The 18,350-nt window shown below is 39.2% G+C and overlaps 2 protein-coding genes across 2 annotated transcripts in view; one reads left to right on the forward strand and one right to left on the reverse strand.

Annotated features, from left to right (window-relative positions):
* Positions 1-1,889, reverse strand: part of SIAE (sialic acid acetylesterase) — a 37,072-nt gene extending 35,183 nt beyond the window's left edge. Inside the window, exon 1 of the mRNA XM_014741201.3 lies at positions 1,663-1,889. Coding sequence (XP_014596687.1) covers positions 1,663-1,729 — 67 coding nt within the window. The 5' untranslated portion in view covers positions 1,730-1,889. The remainder of the gene's footprint in view (positions 1-1,662) is intronic.
* On the forward strand, positions 1,846-12,855 carry SPA17 (sperm autoantigenic protein 17). Its single transcript, XM_001505069.5, has 5 exons — positions 1,846-1,983; positions 3,067-3,247; positions 8,437-8,507; positions 10,286-10,369; positions 12,546-12,855. The coding sequence occupies exons 2-5, from the start codon at positions 3,094-3,096 to the stop codon at positions 12,684-12,686; spliced, it is 450 nt and encodes a 149-aa protein (XP_001505119.1). The 5' UTR covers positions 1,846-1,983; positions 3,067-3,093; the 3' UTR covers positions 12,687-12,855.
* Positions 12,856-18,350: the final 5,495 nt, after the last annotated feature.

Here is an 18,350-nt window from a genome sequence, read left to right on the forward strand (position 1 = left end):
GGAAAACAGGAATTAGTGTTCTGGGGAAGTTAAAAGTAGTCATTAAAAGTAGACTGACAAAATTAGGACAGTGGTTACCTCTGATGAGGAAATGGCGGGTGCACTGGGGAGGAACATCCAGTAAAACAGGCAATGTTCTAGTTAAGTTGGGTGAAGTGCCCATGGGGTGTTTATTTGATTGTTTCATTGCTACATTTTTTTTTTTTTTTTTTGAGGAAGATCAGCCCTGAGCTAACGTCTGCTGCCAATCATCCTCTTTTTACTGAGGAAGACTGGCCCTGAGCTAACATCCGTGCCCATCTTCCTCTACTTTATATGTGGGACGCCTGCCACAGCATGGCTTGCCAAGCAGTACCATGTCGGCACCTGGGATCCAAACCGCTGAACCCCAGGCGCCGAAGCAGAACGTCCAAACTTAACTGCTGCGCCACCGGGCTGGCTCCCATAGCTACACATATTTTAGTACTTTTCAAACATTACATGATAAACATGAGCACAGGGGGGATGATCTGAAGGAAAGATCTCAGGATATGCAACAAAATAAGAAGGAAGGAAAATTTAGAGCACTAATGAATGAAAAATATAGTCAATGTCCATGAAAGCTAAGTAAGAATATGACCAAAAGTCAAAGATAAAATATTGATATTAAAGTTAGCCTTTAACAGAGAAACTAGTAAAACTATGGCCCTACTCTCTACCTTCTCCCAACCTCATATGCTTGACTCAAAGGTCACTGAGTGGGGATGAGAGTCAGGAAACGACAAGCGCTGCTAGTTTACACTTTTGTTAAACCCTGAAAAACCACTTATGGGCCGCAGCTTGTCTGAATCTGGGTACTTTTTGGGTTCACAGGTAGTGCAGCATTTTTCTGCATTTTGTCCGTTCTCCACCTCAACTTTCACTTCTTAACAGGGATGCTGGGGTCCACTACTTGAGTGGTGTGAAGGAAAAAAACAGGTCCAGCATTATCACTTTACTTTGCATTAGCAGAGAGGTTTCATGTTCCGGTTTCTCCATGGTTGTAACCCAGTGTCCAGCCTAGGGTCAAAAGAGAGGATCTGACCTGCACAATCGTCAAAATGAGTCACTCTCCTCCCCAGGGCTATCTATGCCTTTTTCCCCACCACCAGTATCTCTAAGCCACACCAGAAATCAAAGCTGAGCCTTCAATATTCTGAGCTAGTGAGGGGGTTGTATTTCTTAGCCCTAATCACCACTTAAACTAGTAAAATTTAATTCCCCCAAGGAACCCAGCCTGAAGCAAACCCTCCCCAAGGGTACCCCTGAGGGGGCAGAACTGAAATGTTTCCGATGACTCAGCCATCTGTTTCCAAATATTACCCAACTAGCTTCGCCCCTCCCCGCCGAGCTCCCCTGCAGTTATTCAGAGACCCTGGGGGCCTCGGTCTGGGCACATTTGGGCCTCGCCATGCAGGAAACCGAACTCTCCCGCTGCCCCACACGCTGCACCCTAACGGAGGAGGAAGAGAGTGAAGGAAGCGGACGACCGGAGCTCCCGCCCGGCAGACACCTGCAGCCCAGGCCCCCTCGGAGAGCCTGGCTCCGGGCCGGGGTTCCTTCCTCGACCTTGAGAGGGGGGCGCGGGAGCTCGGAGCCCGCGCAGGCCGACTGACAGGCAGGGCTCGGGCCAGGCCGCCTCACCTGCACTTATGTCGGCCCACAGGATTAACGGCAGCACCAACTCAAATACAAGCCCCAGGGGGACCATGCTGGCGAGGATCCACCGCCCCAGCGCCGAATTCCGGGCCGCGACCCAGGCGGGGGCGGGGCCTGCGCGGGGCCGGCGCGGCCGGACTCCGCCCTCCCAGGCGGCTCAGTCCGCGAAGCGGCCCGCGGCCGCCGGACGAGGCCGTTCCTCCTCGCTTCTCGGCCGCCGTAGTTGAATTTTGAAAAAAAAAACGGTTACCCAGCAACGAGAAAAACAACTGGAACCATCGGCACCAGCTCTGAGAGAACCAAGAGGTGAGGCGGCTTACCCCACTTCTTCTCCACAACCGAGGCCTCGCTTTTTCCCGTCGCCTCTCGTACTCTCTCAGGATCCCGGACACACTCCGGGAACCCTAGGGCCGACTGGGAGCCCAGGCAGCCCGTCTGCGAGCGCCTGAAAGCCCAGATCCTCGACGTCCCGCCCCGCGCCAGACCTGAGTCCCCCCTCTGACCGCCCCCCACGCCCCAGGTTGGTTCAGGGTCTCACCAGGCCTTTCACAGCCCTGGTCTGATTCGGTACCTCATCTCCTGTTCCCTCGAAAAAGAAAACCTCCAAGGATTGGGCCGCATCAAACCGTCTAGCCCCTCACCTCGACCCCTACCACGGCTCCCGGCCCTATTTGGCAGTGACCATCCTCTCGGACAACCAGGCCAGGTCCCTGAGCGTTGTTTGCATACTCAGTGGCCCAACCCCTGCTTGAGAGCTGTATTTAATCGAGCCCTTGTATTCCAAGACGGGAAACGAAGACCTGGTCAGGGCAAAACCAGAAAGTACAAGAATCCTAAAGCTTTGGAGACGGATTGCGAAATCCTGACCTTGCCCTCCCCATCCCCGCCCCTTCCAGAGCGTATGGTGCTTTGAGGAAAGACTAAGAGTGAAACTTCTTCATTCAACAAATTAGAGTAATTTCTAGAACAAGGAGTAATTTTTTTTTTAATTTTAGACCCTACACAGTGTCTTCTTGGCAATTTATCATGAATTTTTAACAATTATTCTCACTCAATTCCTGTGGGATATCAAAAATTACCCTCACCTTTTAAAGACAGAAAGAAGAGGGACAGAGAGAAAAAGTACTATTGTTGTAGTGAAAAATCTGTGATTTTTGTAAGTTTTTAAAAATGATTTGTCCTATTAAATGGGTCTGTATTTATAATATTCTAACTAATAATGGAGAATTCAGAATTCTTGGGAAGAAATGGATGGACGTGGGTTGTGTTGGGGAACAAAGAATTGACAATCAGAAAATTTGGGTCTCAGAAATAATTTGCTGTCATAGTTGTGATTATATAAGTGAAATCAGACAAATTTAAACACCGTACTCTTTAATGAATCTCTAGGTGCAATAGGCAGTTCCTTCCAAGGAGATGTCGATTCCATTCTCCAACACCCACTACCGAATTCCTCAAGGATTTGGAAATCTCCTTGAAGGGCTGACATGCGAGATTCTGAGGGAGCAACCGGACAATATACCAGCTTTTGCAGCAGCGTATTTTGAGAATCTTCTAGAGAAAAGAGAGAGTAAGCTTTTTTAAAATAGACATTTTTAAAAGAGTAAGAGACTAAGCATTTGGTTATGGTGAAACTTGCTTAAGACTACTCCTATTCCACGGAAAGCCTTTATGAGGCAGCTAGCTTCAAATGATACTTAGTGCTATTTGAAACAACATGTGCCTTTTTGACAGGTTCTCTTAAATCACATTATGTCACATTATTGAAAATTACCAGTTTATTACCCAGACCTTCTTTGTTGTATTCCTCATGGACACACTGGTGGAAGAGGACCTCATGAGATCATCCAGCCGAGCTCTTCATTTTCCAGCAGGCCATTCCTGTGTATCTCAGGCAGTTGACTGTCCGTTCTTCCTAGGAGGAGAGTTCGTGGTTTTCTTTACATTTTGATTCTTCTTACTTGAAAGCATTCTAAGTGTGTAAAAAATAATTCTGCACTCCTTAGATTAAATACATTGGTATTCGCTGGGGAACATGAAACTGTTCTGCAATAAAGGCACAGAGAAAAACTGCTTTGAAAAGTGAACTTCCACCTTGGGAAGGTAGTTTATATTCTTTCTCTGTACTCCCAAGGTGCCATCCTGCCCAGAGACTAAGATTCAAGCTAACAGTTAGTCTTTGGTTAAGAGCCAAAGCAGAGTTTCTTCACTTTCCTAAGTAAAATTTCCAAATCTCCAAGGACTATCAAGACCTGACCCAATGGCCAAAATTGGAATTATTACAGCTATAAGTATCTACTAAAATCCCATTCTTGACTAGAACAACCATTTTTTATAAGCCGTTGTCATCATTACGTTTGATTACGATATTCTAACAGAGCGGTAAAGGTGGCTAGAAATAGCCACATTCCATTTTAAATCAATTTACAAAGGGAAGAAACCTACCCCAAGGCTTGAATTGAAAGAACTCCCATATACACTGCACAGCTCCACCCCCTTGCCTTCTTTGTCCTACCCTGGTAAAGCTCAAAATCTCTGCCAATTTCCAGAATGTTGCTGGTCTTTTCTATATTCAGTCAGTGGAATATTTATTGTACAATCTGAGACTTAAGTGCCACAAAAAACCTGTTAAGAGAAATCCTTTAGGGTAAGAGATGAATTGTAATTAACATTAATTTAATTTTGTTACTATAACATTAATTTTACAAATTCATGCAATAAAAAAATCTGTAGTCATTTACTTAATTTTAGACCTCAGAAACATCCCATTACAAAAACATTTGAGTCATTGTTACTGGATCATGATAATTAAAGCAATTGGTGATTCAGATTAATGGTCTCAAAATACTAGCTCTGTAACTAAAAAAAAAATGGGTAAAACTGTTTCAAAAAGTTTTGAGCACCACACCCATTTCCGCTCATGTAAACCAAAGGTGAATTATCCAACTGATATGAGTAATACAATTTAGTCTCTCCAAAAGGGAAGAAAAAAGTCCTCTAGGACAGTCTCTCACGCAATGTGAGAATTTCCTTGCTGGCATTCTTCGTAGGTAATTACTAGTATTAATTTTGGTTTTTGTGATAGGAAATGTGTTGGTATATAATGAAAGTGGCATCTCAAATCAGTAGGGAAAAGGTGGGTTTTTTATTAAATGGTGGTGTGATAAAGATGGAAAAAGATAAAATAGGGTCTATTCCTTATATCATACACTAGGATAAGTTCCATATTGATTGGAGATTTAAATGTTTTTTAATTGAAATTACACAAATAGTAGAAAAAAACATGGATGAGTTTCTCTATAACATGAAAGAGAAAAAGAATTTGGTTAAGTTGCTATAATTATTTTAAAAGTCCAAAAAGCAATTAGGGAAAAGATTGATAAAATTGACAATATAAAAGTAAACTTCTACATGGCAAAAATCAACACGGGGAAAATAAAATGACAAATAACAAACTGAAAAAAGTATTTGCAATTTATATCACAACAGGTTAATAAATCTAATAAATAAAGAGCTTGTAAAAACAGTGAAGGAAAAACCAAATGCGGCCGGCCCCATGGCGTGGTGGTTAAGTTCTGCACATTCTGCTTCAGCGGCCGGGTTCACAGGTTCAGATCTTGGTCAGGCACAGACCTACACCACTCATCAGCCATACTGTGGCAGTGACCCACATACAAAGTAGGGAAAGAGTGACACAGATGTTAGCTCATGGCTAATCTTCCTCAGGAAAAAGACGAAGATTGGCAACAGATGTTAGCTTAGGGCTAATCTTCATCAGCAAAATAAAAAATAAAAATAACAAAACCAACAACCCTGTATAAAAAACGGGCAACAGATACCACCACCACCCTCCCCCATCAGATTGGCAAGAAGCCAAAACTTTGCCAATTTATTCTAGGCAAGGCTAGAGAGGAAATAAGCACTCGTATGTTGCTGGAGTGAGAAGAAGGGGAATTTGGCAATATCTACCAAAATTATGTATGTATTTAACCTTTCACCAGAAATTCCACTTCTTCTCTTTTCATTGCATCATTATTTGAGGAAACAAACCAAATATCCCTAAATAAACTAGAGTACATCCACATAATGGAATAATATGCAGCTGTAAAAAAAAAAAAGAATGAGGAAGATCTCTATATGATGCTATGGAGCGATCTTCAGGATGAAGTGAAAAAAGTAAGGTGGAAAAAAGTGTGTTTAGTATGCTACCAACTATCTAACAAGGGGGTGTTGATGTGAATATGTAGCTGTTCATTTATATTTTTTAAATGGAAGAGTAAATCTTTACAAAATTTACATTTACCTCTAGCGGGAGAAGGAGCAGAGTGGAGGAAACAGGGTAGAAGCTAGACTTCTCTGAATATATCCTGAATTCAAAATCATAAATGTTTAACATAGTTATAAAATGGAATTAAATTTAAAAATTGTTAAGCAATTTTTAAAATTTAGAAGGAAAGTGAAGCAAAAGAACCAGCTAGTATTGGGTGGGTAGCATAACCACACAGAAAGGAGTTATTTCAAGTGACTTTCTAACACAGTAATTTGACTGTCTATCCCTGATGGATATAGCCTAAAAGCAAAATGAAGTAAAAAAAATTCTTAAATTGTTTTCAGTAGTCATTGTTAATAATAGTATAGTATAGTTATTTTGAAATTGTTTTTTATATATTGTAGGACATAGCAAATAAGTAACTATCCTACTGTCATTAGGAATAAGATTTTTAGTGTAAGAAAAATGATATACAAGTACAAAAACGAAAGAAGTAAATAAAATCCTGTAATCCTAAATTCGAATTGAAAAATATCAGTGTGACCTCATGATATATTTTCTCTTGAAAAAATGAAAAAAATATTTTCTAGCTCTGTACATTTTTTAAAATGCCTCAAAATAATGACCAACCCAGAACCAGTGAGCACCTAAGCCCTAACCTGTGGCCTTCTGACCACCATTTCCCAGGAACCAGGGCTTCTTGGAGAACTAGCTAATTCCATGAACTGGGCAAGAAATATACAAGAGGAGCCTGAACATCTTGCCATGCCAGAAAATAAAGAAACTATCGAAGATTACTAGAGTTATTTCCAAAGGACTCAGGAGCATCTAAGTACCCGAGAAAGCTCCTCCTGGACAATTTTGGACAATTAGAGCATCAATAAGAATAATAAATGCAATGAATGAAATTCATCCAATTTGTTAAATACTCATGAGTTCAAAATGATTTTTTTAAAATAAAAACAGGGCCAGCCCTGGTGGCCTAGTGATTAAGTTCAGCACACTCCACTTTGGCTGTCCAGGTTCAGTTCCCAGGTGCAGACTTACACCGCTCCTCTATCAGTGGCCACGTTGTACCAGTGGCTCACATACAGAATAGAGGAAGACTGGCAACAGATGTTAGCTCAGGGTGAATCTTCCTAAGCAAAAAAATAAAGGAAAACTCCTTGAGAGGATCCTAAGGAACCAAGTGATTATTCTGAAAACTGGTAAGTTATGGGAAAGAGTCAAATCTTTAACCTGTCTTTTCTGTAAGAACTGTATTTCAGGGTAACCAAGTAGTTGATGAAGGAAAATTTTTCTTTATTGAGTACTCCAGAAATTAAGAAGCAATGATCAAATTAAAACATAAAGTATTCTTGCCAAAAAAAAAACCCTGAATCAGATGGAACATATACATCTAACTAGCACAGGAGATTCAAAGGCAAAGATACTTGTTGAAAATCATCATGGGAATGCAGTCAGAAATATCTAAACTGTGGAAAACTCTAAAGGAAAAATGACTCAATTTCCTCAACAAATAAATTGCAAGGAAAAATTCGGGGTGGGAGGTAGGAAGCTTTCAATTAAAAGAGATTTAAAAGATGTAACAAAAGGCTGTATGTCCCCATTGTTTGGGTCCTGATTTAAACGAACCAACAATAAATAAATAAATAATGTATTAGACAGTGGGGGAAATCTGGATGGCTGATCATATTAAGCAATTGTTAGTATTTTTAGGTGTGATAATGGTATTGTAGCTTTGTATCTTAGAGATGCATACTGAAATAAATATTTGTAGATAAAGTAAGAGGATGCCTGGGATTGGCTTGAAAATAATCAGAAGTGAGGGCAGGAAAGTTGGAATTAGAACTAAAATAAGATAAATCATAATTTATAATAATTTAAGATAAATATAAATTTAACAATTTATAATTGTTGAATCTGAGTAATGTGCACATGGAAATTTGTCGTATTAGTCTCTCTGCTTTTCTAGATTTAAAATTCTTCATAATGAAAAGTTAGAGAAAAATTCTGTTTAAATATAGGTAGTTCTTCCTGTCTATGTCAACTGGCTATATAATATGTCTCATTTTTTTAAAACCTCTCCCATCCTTCTCTTTTCCAAACTTCCTTACTATTTAGCATTTATTTTTATACATTTTCCTGTGTTTACTAATACATGTTTATATGTTGCTATACTTATATTTTAAGTATTGACATTTGTTTCACTCTCTCCCATTGTATTATAAATTCTATGAAGGCAGCAATTGTATTTCTTTACTGCCTTTCTAAATATCCTCAAAGGCTCATCTGATGTGTAATTTGTCATCATACATTTATTGGTCACTGGTTATCTCTGCAGTGCTAGGCTGTGTACAACATCAATATCATTTTCAGCTGGCAGTAAAGAACCTGTGATTCGAAAAAGAAAACTTTTGTGTTACTATTCTAGATTTACTTTAATGAATTCAAAATGACTCTGCAATTATTATATTTTTATTATTTAGAAACCAACTTTGATCCAGCAGAATGGGGAGCTAAGGTAGATGACCGCTTCTATAACAACCATGCATTCCAGGTATGGTCCTGTGAAGCTACTGGATTTGGTTATTTCTTCTCTCTGTTGCTAAAACAAAGATTATTGGGATCTCCCCAGAATCATGAAAATTGTGAGAGGCATCACAAATACCTTATTAAACTTTTTCAGTTGTACTGTTCTTTCTGACAAAAAATTCTTTTCTAAAATATCTGAATCGTGTACAGATACTTAGCTCAAATTTAAAGATGATCAACAGGAAGAATGTACTTGAAAGCTATAGAATAATCACTCTCATTTGTTCTTCAAATTTTATTGACTATCACAGTGCTTAGCAATAGCAGATAATATTTGTCGAATTAATAAATGATATTTTGTAAAATAAAACACTATTTGTCCAATTATTTCATTATCATTGACTTCTTACAAAAGACTGATTAGAATTAAAGATGGTAATGGTATAGAGTTTTCTCTGTAAAACTAATCTGTTTAGAGACTGAACCTATCTTCTCCTTAGCAGCATTCTCAAAACCAGCCTTTCTCAACCAAGTTTCCTCAAAATATAAACCCTAAGCCAAAGGCACCCATTGCATGAAAGAAATCAATGTCTCTCCTTTGTATCTAGAATGATTCTAGTTATGTACCATCCTTGAGACAATTGAGAAAATAGTCACTCAAAACATTCTGTACTGTATGGTTGAGATGAGGAACACTAGTTGAGAAAGGCTGTGTGGGATCTAGTGTCATTGGTGTCAACTAGAAGCTTGGTGAAAATTCAGTCACAGGCCCTACCCCAGCTCTACAAATCAAGTTGAATTTTAACAAGATCCTCAAAGTAATTTGTAGATATGATAAAGTCTGAGAAGCACTACTGCAGGCAACTGAGATAATACATTAGCCACAAAACAACAGCAGATATTACAATTAAAAGGACTTAACAAGTTCAAGTTTTGATGGTGTTCCACAGCAGATTTGGAGAATTTCCTGGAAAAATATCTGTCACTTATTCCATGAGTTTAAAAGTGAAGTTCCATCCATTTGTGTCTGCCAGATATGGGGGTATTTTATTTCCATTTAACTGGATTCTCTGTGTTCATGTTTAATTGAAATCAAAAAAATAATTTTTAAATCCTTGTGTCACATAGCAATTTCAGGATTTTTTTTTCTTCTCTTTTGAATTCAAAAGACTTTGTCTGATTAGCTTACATGTCCTTAAATTTCTCTTTTATGGATAAAAGAAGCTCTTTCCCTAGGTTGTGAATTAGCAATGCCTCTATTTTGAAGGAAGATTTTAATAACCATGTAAAAATGGGCAGAGGTAGTTTTCCTTTTTCTATTTAAATCATTGCCCACAGTAAAACTTGAAGTAAGTTTGACTCAGTTTTTAATCTACAAACTTCATTAAAAAATCAACTTGACTTCATACTATGGAACACAACAATATTTATTTTGTTTCCATTTTAGAAACTACTGGCACTTCTTTTTTATACTTTTTTCAGGTTTTTTACAGCATCTTATCAACTTTTAGTATAAGACACTGGTTTGTTTTTAATATCAAATAATGTCACACACATTCCAAAAGCAAAAGATCATTTTTTACCAGGTCTTTCATCTTTAAATTTGTTCATGCGTATTTCCTTAAGAGTTTTCATTTGTTTCCTCTTTTTCCAACCTGCTTTCCTTGTTGAAAAATCAGTGTATATTTAATTCCCACTATTTCTCAATAACTTAAAGTAATATTTAATTACCTTTAAGCAGTTTGATCCAAGACTTTACTATTTTGGAAACATTGCCTATCTGGCCCTCTCCCCTCTCCCCAGGAGCAAGAATCACCTGAGAAATGTGAGCCTGGCAAAGAAAAGTCGCAGACATCTGTGAAAGAGGAGACTCCAGTCACAGCCTTGGTAAGTTATAGTTTCCACGTACTACTGGATTCCTACAAAGAATGATATCACTCAATTTAAAATTGTACTCCAAATGTGGATCTAGTCTGTTATCCATATTGCTAAAATTATGATTTTGCTTTCTAGATAACTAGCATCAATGATAAACTAACTGGTGGATCATTTTTAGTGATGCCTCTTATAAAGGAAAACTCATTCTTCCCCTTAAAAATAAAATCTTATTTTCCAAGATTGTCAGTGGTTGGAAAAATCTCACCGAGGGGAAGAACAGGCAGAGCTCACAGCGCCAGTCTTGATCCTTCAGGTTCACCTTCCACATTGGAAATTTTTCACTAATTGATGCTGTCACCACCACACAGTGTCAAAGGTTCAGAGATAACAAAAGGAAACTCACAGGGAATTACATACAATCAAATAAAATGGGTTTACACGATGTGTCTTACTCACCTTCCATGCATTGCCCGCTACAAAAATGGCTTCCTGCCTGACAGTCTGCATTTAAACAATAAAGACTTAGGAAGGGTCCACCCTCAAAGATAGCTGTATTTAGTGGTGTGCTACAGCCAGCTCTCAAGAGACAATTGGGCACATCTCTGCACGGCCCCATGTTCAGTAATGTCACTTTGGTAACTTGAAATGAGTCACAGTAAAAGTATTAAGACCATAGCAAATACTACAAATCAGGACTTTCTTTTCTGGAGAGCCGGTTTTTAAACATTTACCAGCATATCACTGTTTATATTCTTCGTAGTCCAGACTCAAGAGGACCAAGCCTAGTGAGAAAGAACACACTCTTTACAATGTTCAAGGCCAAACTTCTGAGTTCCTTTCCATGTCTTAATGTCCCAGTTAGTTACCCAATAATTGACACCCAAAATGGACCACCCCCTCAAAGAATACCTTACCTCCTATCCAGTGGGACATAACTTTTCCCTATAATCTCTATAAATTATCCCAGAATTATATCAGTACAGCTCAGTCAGCCTAACATTGGCATAACATGCAATGGGAGATCAGGGAAGAAGAAAGGGAGTGTCATTTTCTTACATCTTTAATAGGTGCCCGTACACAGGTTTTCGTGACTTTGAATTGAGATCCCATTGATTTCCAACTTCAGCATAATTCATTTGCCTATAGTGGAGCAACATCTCGGAGGATTTTATACCATTCTGTTTGCATTTAAAGGTTTTAAGAGCTAGGTTTGCCTCATTGTTTGTAATGAAGGGGTGGGGGTGAACAACCTAAAGATCCATCAATAGGACTCAGTAAATAAAATACATCAGTACAATGTAATGCAATGGTATTATAAAAAAAAAAAGAATGGGCATAGTTATATACTGAATAATAAGATAGAAAAAGAGAACCAAGATATATTCTTACCTGGAAAAAGTAGTTGCAGAACATTGTGATTAGCATGATTTCATTTTTTAAAGAGGCATACATATACCCACATGAATACTTTGTATATGGAAAAATTTTGGAAGGATACATATACTCAACCCGTAGTAATGGTTACCTCTTAGGAGTAGGATTCGGGAAGTGGGAGAAAACTTCACTAACAGCGATATTTAAGTTTTCAAATGTGTGTGTCTCACTTTTATGATTTAAAAAGATATATTAAAAGCTATATATCTATTGAATTATACACTTAAAATCTGTGCATTTCACTGTCTTAAATTATACCTAAATTTAAAAAAAAAGAAGCTATATACAAAAATTCAACCAACCATATTAAAACTGACACTATCAAACTAAATGGATTTCTCTTTGGCTAATCTTTGAGAAATTAAGAAGTTAACACTTTAATCTATTTTATGTAATCATGATTGTTTGAAACAGCACATTTACTATTCTTCTTGACATTTTTACCATGCTTCAAGAATTCTTAACTATTTTCCCTCCCCAAAATGTTATTGCTCAGGAAACTGTTAAACAGGAGTTATTTTGGGGGGTGAAAAGTTGGCAATGATCTTTTATTGAAGAGATGTATAAAAGTGTGACAACATAAAATGCCTGCTATTTTGGCATTAACCATTTGGTACATATACAACACGGCAATATATAAAATTCCCTCAGGAAGCAACAGATCTCAATTGTTGCACCCCTAAATTGATTAAACTTTTGCACTTATTTTTGTGGCATCAAGAAGTCTCTTACTTTTCTCCTTTCCTTGAAGGAAGCTTCTGAAGAAGATAAGGATAAAGAGGAGAATGCTGCTGTCAAGATCCAAGCAGCTTTCCGGGGACACTTAGTCAGAGAAGAGGTGAAGAAGATGAAATCGGATGACCATGAAGAACAGCAAATAGAGGAAAACTGAGGAGACTGGTTTTGCCCCCCAGGAAACATGAAAAAAACAATCCAAATCCATCAACCTTGTTGTGATTGTCGTTTTTTTCTTAGTGAGATTTAATGTAGTGAAATAACATTTGCTGCTGTTATGAAAATCTGTCGTGAGCATTTGTTTAATAAACATGCCATTGAACACATGCCTCTTGAAGATTTCTCTGAGATCATGAATTTTATTTATACTTCTCCCGAGTCTATGTATAGAGACCCTTGGATTTAGAACCGGAGAATCTTGAGTTTTCAGAGATCTCAGAGGTTATGTGGTCTAACCATTATCTAATGAATAAATCCTGTCACATCCCTGAAAAATGGTCCTTTAACTCCTATTTTACTCCTAGTGATAGAGAATTTCACTGCCTTTCAAGGATAGTCCATTTAATTTTTGGGTAACTCAAATTATTAGAAAGATAAGCTGAGTCAAAAATCTGCCTCCCTATAAGTTTCACCCATTGATTTTCATTTATCATGCATGCATTCAATCATTTATTGAAAAGTGTATGGTGCATAATTCATGTGCTTAATAGTTTAGTAGTAAATATCTGTTCTTATACTCATGCAGCCAACAGTTTTTTTGTTGTCTTGCTCTCCAGAACCACACAGAATAAGACTGATACATTATATTTGAAAAAAACAAAAGCTATCATAACATCGTAAATACTATCTTCTTCAGCTAAAACTTCTCAAGTTTAATGTATAAATGATAATACCTGTTGCACAAACTCAGAGGCCTTATTTATTTTATTTTTTTCAAGGAAACATTCAAGCCCTCAGTGCCTTATTTTCAGAAAGTTCAGTTTCTCCTTTTTGAGGCTTCCCTACCCTTAAATATCCAAGAAACAGGGGGTTCATGTCTTAGACCAAAAGATGCAGTTCACTTCCCAAAGCGAAATGTGGAGAAAGAGTCTTATTTAATTAATGCTGTTGCCTGCTACCACAATAATGTAGCATAGTCCAGCAAACTGAAGTAATGTCCTGAGTGGTTCAGATTTCTGTCTGCACCACAGTGGATGCCCCATGCTTTGGTGCTAGGGTTACACTTCTCTTAGTTCCCCACACAGCCATTGTTCCCCAAAGCTCAACAACATGCCTTGGTGTTTCGGTCTTGAGCTTCTAAAACTAGCCATGTGTTATGCATAACAAGTGCTCTCCTGCAAACACTTAGATCCTTGTCTTAAGCTCAGACATTCTCTTTCTGCAAAGCAGTTTTATTTCAGGTGCCCCGTTGCCCTTCCCTTTCACTGAGCCTTTATCAGGCTGTACAGGTTCACCCAGGTGATCTTCTCCAGTCAAATGCAGATGACTTATGCCAATGATTTCAAGGTTGCGGCATAGGTTCTCTAATCTCCTCCAGGCAGCCATCCCCTTTCCAGTGTCTTACTGCCACTAGAGAGCTGCATACCAGCTAAACACAAGTCTCTAATATCCACTGGGTCCCTTCCTCCCCTCCTTTGGCCCCCTCCTTTCCCAGGCTTAGAGAGAAAAAAGTAATCAACTCTCCTCTAGGATTCCAGCTTCTTGTTCCCTTAGTCCATTCAAAGCACCAGCCTCCAATTCCTTTTCTCCTCAAACAAAGTCATTTTGCTTGGGGGATTGTCAAGGGGACCTACAATTAATGCAAAGACTTAGCTTCCCTGTCCTTGGAGAGGAGATGAAAAGAGAAAAAGATTTTTTTTCCTTGGTGAGTATATAGCAGGAAAGAAAAAAAAGTTAACTTTTTAAATAATTCTGTTATACGAGTAATGTGATTAATACTGTGCTTTCCATATAATCCCCCCCCACACACACACACAAACAAGTCTCGTGGCAATATTTTTGGTAAAGGAGGAAAAAGAAGAGAGAGTATGGAGGAATGGATGTGGTATTATAACAACACATATGAATAAAACTTTATTAGCAGTTACCTGGTTTTCCTCTTATCTCTCTGGCTGCTCCTTCTTAATCTTCTTTGCTGGTAACTCTTCAGCTCCCCAATCACTAAACTCTAAAGTGCCCACAGGCTCAGTCCTCAGACCCCTTTTCAAGTGATCACATTTACTTGTTGATCTCATGGCTTTAAAAGCCATCTACATACTGATTACTCCCAGATGTATACCTGTATACAATGGACCCTTTTCTATTCCAATTCCAAACCTGTATATTCAACTGCCTACCTAACATCCCTATTTGGATGTCTATAGGCAATTCAAACTTAACATGTACAGTAACATGTTATTGCTCACGATAACAGCTCCTGCTATTACCCCTCATTCTTCAATTTCCTCAATTTTTACCATCTCAGAAACGGACCGTTCCACTCTTCTATTTGCTCAAGCCAAAAACCTAGAATTCATCCTCAACTCTCTTTCTTTCACACTCCATTTGGAATCTATCAGCAAAACTTACGGGCTCTAATTATAAAATATACCTAGAATCTGACCACGTCTGTTGTTACCACCCTGGTCCTGGTTCCCATCATCTCTCTCATGAATTAGTGCAATTAGTCTCCATGTCACTTAACCTCTGTCAATGCTGCACAACCCATCCCAAAGTAAGTAATTTAAAACAATTACTTTTTCTCATGGGTCTGTGGATCAGTAGCACTTTAGCTGAGCTAGGCTGGACTCCTGGCTTGAGATTAGGTTCAGGTCTGCTCTAAACTGAGGATTTGTGGGTTGGCTGGGGAAGGTCTGCTTCAGGCTGTGAGCCCAACGGTCAACTGTAGTGCCTCCGTTTCCTATACCCTATTCAGAGCCCATGTGGAAAATCCTACCCAAGGCATGGTTTTCTCGTGGTGTTCACAGAAGCACATGTGGGAAAGCCAATATGGAAGAATACTTCAAGCTTTTACTCATACCACTTCCACTGACATCTAATCGACCAAAGAAAATCATTTGACCAGCCCCAAAATCAAGAGGTGAGGAAATACACTGCTCCCCATGCAACCATCGCAAAGGCCTCATGTATGCATAATACTACAACAGGATAGTGAAGATTTGTGAAGAACCAATAATTCAATCTACCACAGTCTACTCTCTTGGTTACAACTATTCACATCCTTTTCACATGTAACTTTCTCATGTACTTCCATCCCAAGACCCCTAAAAGATCCATCAAGTCCTTGAAATCCAGGATCTACATTGGATCCAGATACAGCTCTTCTTGATGTAGAGACCTATGAATTAAAAGAGCAAGTATCTTCTTCTCATATACCCAACATACAATAAATGATGGACAGGGACAATATAACCACAAAAAAAATTATTCTCATTCGAAAAGGGGAATAATGGAAGCAAATGGCAGCCACTGGTCCATAACAATTATGAAATCCGACTGAGCAAAGGTTGTCAGGTTCCTCTATTTGGGAAGGGGGGATAATGTTCCATGATTAGGCACTGGTTCTGCTGCCTAAGAATGACTCTCCAGTCTGTTTTCCATGGTTCTTGGTTCTACAGTCTAAATCATTCTTTTTCCATCATCTTCCTTAGTCACTTGGAAAGGGCATTGGAAAATATGTCCTTTTTGGTGAGTAAGTGGGTTTCTCAACCTGATTCCTACCTGTAAAAAACTGAGAGCCCAGGGGATGTCTCCATGGCCGAGTGGTTAAGTTCGTGCGCTCCGCTGCGGCGGCCCAGGGTTCGGATCCTGGGCACGGACATGGCAGCACTCATCAGGCCACGTTGAGGCGGCATCCCACATCCCACAACTAGAAGGACCTGCAACTAAGAAATACAACTATGTATGGGGGGGGGGGGGGGCGAGATAAAGCAGGAAAAAAAAAAAAAGATTGGCAACAGTTGTTAGCCCAGGTGCCAATCTTTAAAAAAAAAAAAACTGAGAGCCCAAAGTTCTGTTTATATCTTGCACATTCACAGTCTCTTTTGGTAGTTGGTAGTGCTTTTGCCAATAAACTTTTCTCAAAAAGTTTGTGAGTATCTACATGTTTGACTCCAGTCAACCCCTGGGTGTGCCAAAAGCCGCACTCACAATTTCTTTCAAGATCTGCCTCCCTCTCTCTCTCTAGATTTCATTCTGTTAAGAGGAGTGACTAATTGGAACCAATATTTAAAGATTTTATTTTTCCTTTTTCTCCCTAAAACCCCCCGGTACATAGTTGTATATATTTTTTTAGTTGTGTGTCCTCCTAGTTGTGGCATGTGGGACCCTGCCTCAGCATGGCTTGATGAGGGGTGCTATGTCTATGCCCAGGATCCGAACTGGTGAAACCCTGGGGCGCCAAATCGGAGCGTGAGAACTTAACCAGTCGGCCACGGGGCTAGCCCCAAGGAACCAATATTTAAATATACTAAAGCCTCATAACTGTCATAACTAGTCTCCCTGCTTCCACCCTTTTCCCCTTCCGACACAGCAGCCAGAGGATTCTATTATAGTTTAGTTCATATCACGTCACTCCTCTGCTTAAAACCTCCGCTGGCTTCTTATCTCACTCAGAATAAAAGCTCAAGTCTTCATAATGGTCTACAAAGTTCTATGCAGATTTTACCTCCTGTTACCTCTCTAACCCCTTGCCCTTATCTTTTATTTTTCTCTTTGGTTCTGATCACCATCTAATATATCTTGTTCACTACCCTCTTCCTCCTACTAGGATGTATGCTCCCTGAGGACAGAGATTTGCTATTTTGTTCACTGCCTAGTGCCTTTCGTACATGCAGCGGGAAAGAGTGAATCATCTCTAACGGCTCATATAGAAGTGAGAGGAGCTCCAACAGATATCTCCCTCCATCAAATTAGCTTTGGCTGTGTTATACATCCATCCCCGAATGAATCACTAAAGCCAGGGAAAAGAATATGCAAATTGGCTTATACCTATCACCATCAGAACCCACCCCTGGAGTAGGGGTCAGGTCTGCCTGAAAACCCTGGCTGAAAGTCAAGGAAGTTTGAAATCCCTTATAGAAAATAGGGTAATGTTGTCAGGAGGAAGGAATACTGGATGCTGGGCAGGCAACCAACAAATACCCACCATAATACTTTAATCACCACATGGCTTCTCACTACACTGCACTGTTTATTAAATTATTTGTCAAACCAAAGCCCAGGGAAGTATCAAGAATGAAAGGAAAAACTTAAAACAGCAAATGAGGGGTTGACAAACATGGGAGTGTTTGGATAGCCTGCCCCATAAACTGCAATGTTAATGGTGTTCCTGGAGTTGTGCAATGCAAACAGGGGAAACTCCCCAAAGAAAGAGCTATGGAGTCTAGGAGAATATGAAAAATCATGCGAGAGAGAAAGAACTTAAACTGTTTTTAAAATATATGCAAAACTTTGCTCTGTGGGAGGCTAAGTTAGAGTTTGTGAACATGAATTTTTCATAAAATATTCTTATAAACACTGTACCTAGAAATTAGAAAATTCTGGAGTCTGCTGTCAAGATCATCAATCAGCCTTTTTAATAAATCTAAGTCCAACATAATCTGGAGGGACCTGCTCTCTGCCGCACTACGCTGTGGAGCTCAAACAGTGTCTCTCTGAGGAAGAGATGAGCCCAGGAAAAGAACCCGAATCTCTGCTCTTATTCTGTCTCTAAACATATGATATTCACTTTTGTTGTTGTTCTAACTCAAACTAAACTCTGACTCCCCTAATTTTCTCAATAAAATCAGCCCAGTAGTTCTTCTCAAAACAACTTGAGTTT

The sequence above is a fragment of the Equus caballus genome, chromosome 7 (assembly GCF_041296265.1).
Source record: "Equus caballus isolate H_3958 breed thoroughbred chromosome 7, TB-T2T, whole genome shotgun sequence".
NCBI classification, from domain to species: Eukaryota; Metazoa; Chordata; class Mammalia; order Perissodactyla; family Equidae; genus Equus; species Equus caballus.